The sequence below is a fragment of the Petaurus breviceps genome, unplaced genomic scaffold (assembly GCF_028583685.1).
Source record: "Petaurus breviceps papuanus isolate PSGF00001 unplaced genomic scaffold, PetGlider_PUasm1.0 38, whole genome shotgun sequence".
Classification (NCBI taxonomy): domain Eukaryota; kingdom Metazoa; phylum Chordata; class Mammalia; order Diprotodontia; family Petauridae; genus Petaurus; species Petaurus breviceps.
In genome coordinates, this window is record NW_027186304.1 from 54,197,841 (window position 1) to 54,201,145 (window position 3,305).

Genomic DNA, 3,305 nt, shown 5'->3' on the forward strand with positions numbered 1-3,305 from the left:
TTATGTTTTGCTTGCTTTGTAACAGTGTGACCAGAAACATCACAAGACTAATTTTAGAATATTTACCTACTTTACTTTAGGAAAAGTAAATACAATAGCCCCAAGTGTCCCTTTTCAGGTTTGGATGTGTTAAGCCAAGAGAAGGTAGAATCACTGCCTCCTCCCAACCTTTTTTTAAACCTTGTGCCTTCTTTAAAGAAACTAGTTGACTTTTTTTCATCCCTTTTAAATTTTGCCCAGGCCTTAAAGATGCCTAAATGTAGTCAGGTTTTCTGCTAGAACAAACTTGACACCAGAACATGCTTTTTTAATCACCTGAAGGTGATCACTACATACTTTATACTTGTAAAGTTAATTTGCAATTGTTTTGGAAAACTGGAGGCAATGTAAACAGATACGCAGATGAAATCCACCAATAATTTAAAAATTATTTTAGCCAAGAACCTCCTTCCTACCTGCATTGGAACAGCTAGTTGTAAATGTCACCTAATTAGATTCTCACCTCCCTTCTAAGCCCTTACCTGCTCCATTTTTTAATTAAAACACTAAAATTGTTTTGTGGTCAGTAACCCTCCCGCCCCCTGCACCCCACAAACACACCCACAAACTTAAGGGAGAGGAGCTTAGTTTATCTAAAAAGGCTAGTTACCCACTCCGAATAGGTTAGGTAACTTCTGGGGAAAAAAAATATCGTCACAATTAAGCTAGTTTATGATTAGATTGCCACCCTGCAAAATAGTTTTTCCCAGTATGTTAAAAACAAATATTCCAGAGTACATTTGAATATAAATTTATGGTGACACATGGTTTATTTTCCGTAGGTGATGAAAACGAAGTTTTCCAATATTTTTCAAGTGCTCATGGGTAGACTTGGGGGGATTTGAAATACTAACTCTGCACTACTCCCCTTGCTAATAAATAAGCTTATTTCAACCGCCTGGGCAAGGAAGTTTGAGCTACAGAGCCTTCCTGGTGTTGACTCACTCAGTACAAGCCACAGGGGAATGAACTTTTACACCACGGAGTCACGTCACGTGAGCTACCTGCGTGTTGGTGCAAGCCAGTTTCTCAGTAGGATGTCCCAGCCTCTCCCTACCGCTGCCAAAGGTGTGGGTCCACCTGTGGCCTTTCCCTACAAGGTCACTGTGAATACAAGAAGCAGGAATGATTTAAAATGCTTTTTTTATTCTTAGAAATACTGTAAAAATTAATATAAAAAGTTGAGCATGCTCAAGGCTTTTCCTCTTTATCTATAATACAAAGGTTTTTTTTTAAATCATTTTTTTTTTACAAATGTACCATAGCTGCATCAACAGGAGTAAGATGTAGAAAAAAAAACAAAACGAAAGCTACCATTACAAAAATAATTTAAGGAAAACATTTTCTAGCTTCTCTTGCAGTTTGGTTGTGTGTTAATCCAGAATGTAGCTGCATCCAGCTACCGCGTTCAAAAGCAACAAAACCAGCAACAATGTCACGTTTCTTGCTGCATGCCACAGAACAGGCTGTGAAAACACGGAGGGTACTTTCTGCTACAAGGTGATCTTTGGAGTCTCTGAGGTATTGATAGTTTCACTAATCGTCTCTCTCCCTCTTCCCACCCGCCTCGGCAGCTCCCGACACCCCCACTTGGGTCCCAGTTACCGACAGTCAATGCCCGAGGAGGCGGTGCCGGCCTGGAGAAAGGAAGAACTGGGCAGCTGCTTGAAAAACTGTCTCAGGCTCGATAAGTCCCTGGTCAGCTGCTCGATCTTCTTGTGCAGCTTCTCGTTCTCGGACGAGAGCTCCACCAGCTTCTGCTGCATCTCCTGGTTGCGCTTCTTGGCCTTGTCCCGGCTCTTGCGCACCGCGATGTTGTTGCGCTCCCGCCGCTGCCGGTACTCGGGGCTGAAGCGGTCCAGAGACTTCTTGCCGCCGCTCACGCCGCCGCCGCCGCCGCTCTTCTCCTTGCCCAGATGTGGCGGCTGCGGCGCTGGCGCCGCAGGGGAGCGGCCGCTGGAACAGCTGGAGCTGGAGCTGCAGCCCGACGGCTCCGGGGAGGTGGGCGGGGTGGGCTGGCCGGCCGCCGACAGGTTCATGATGGTCTGCGCGCAGGTGGCGATCTGAGAGGGCAGCAGGGACGACGACATGTCGCTGTCGCTCCAGTCGGGCTCCTGCTTCAGGGCGCCCGGCGGGGACGCACTGGTGCCCGCGCCCAACAGGCTGGCCATGGCGCTGGCGAAGTCCTTGTGCGCCGGGGCGTGGGGGTGCGCGGGGTGCGCGGGCAGGTACTCGTAGTCCCCGGCGCTGGCGTGGCTGGCCGCGCCGCCGCCCCCGCCGCCCCCGCGGTCGGGCTTGTGGTTGCTGTTGAAGAGGTCGGCGAAGAGCTCGTCGTGGCACAGCTCCAGGTTGGGCACAGAGGACATGGAGTCGATGTAGGAGCTGAAGTCGATGGCGCTCTCGTCGTCGTACATGGCCGGGGCGGCCGCGCTCAGCTCCGCCAGGTTAGCGCCGCCCCCGCCGCCGCCGCCGCCGCCGCCCGCGCCTCCTCCGCCCCCGCCGCCCCCGCCGCCGCCGCTGCCGGGCTCCTCGCAGGCGCTCAGGGGGCCCCGACCCGGCTTGCAGGAGGCTCCCGGCCCCCCGGGGCCGCCGCCGCCGCCACCTTTACTGGTCTCGTAGAAGTTGGCCGGCTCCATGGACCAGTTTCTGTAGCATGCCGGGCTGTCGAGGCTATAGAGCGCGGTGCTCATGGAGCCGGGCGGGCACCTGCGGGGAAGGACGGGAGCCCGCACCTGGGGCTGCACGGGCTGCCGGAGCTGCCGGGCTGGGGCAGGCGCTCGGGGCCCGCACGCGCTGGGCGCGGGGCGCTCGGACTGGCTGCTCGCTCGCTCGCTCGCTGGCCCCGGGGCTCCCGCGCTCACTCCCTCATTCCCCACCGGCTTCCTTGGCTTTTCCCCCCAGCTTCCCACGGTCCAGATGCTTGTCAGACTCTCACCAGGTCGGTGCAGCCCGAACCGGTCCCTTTTCTACCCCCGGGGTTGTGACGTGAAGGCCCCGCCCCCGGGTCGGCGCCCGGTGTTATCCGAACCCTGGGAGAGCTGGTGCGGGGGCGGGCGAGCGGGAAGGGGCGGGATCGACGGGGACGGGCTGCCCCAGCCCCCTCTGGCTCCGGACTGGGCTGGTCGCCCGAGGGGGTACGCTGGGCTGCCGGGGACGGGAGCGCCTTCCGAGCCGCGTGCGGGGCTGCGGGCGCCAGCCCACCTCGGAGCGGCGGGGGCCACGTGGGAGCGAGAAGGCCGGAGCCGCGCGCTCTTCCTCCCGCCCTC

At 56.1% G+C, this 3,305-nt stretch overlaps 1 protein-coding gene and 1 long non-coding RNA gene across 2 annotated transcripts in view; both read right to left on the reverse strand.

The window, feature by feature from the left end:
* The window catches only part of LOC138170518 (uncharacterized), a 53,200-nt gene that overhangs the window by 45,777 nt on the left and 4,118 nt on the right, over positions 1–3,305 (reverse strand). The window lies entirely within an intron of this gene.
* Positions 1,166–2,743, reverse strand: CEBPD (CCAAT enhancer binding protein delta). The gene has a single exon (XM_069099912.1). It carries the CDS (start codon positions 2,727–2,729, stop codon positions 1,641–1,643), a length of 1,089 nt encoding a protein of 362 aa, XP_068956013.1. The 5' UTR covers positions 2,730–2,743; the 3' UTR covers positions 1,166–1,640.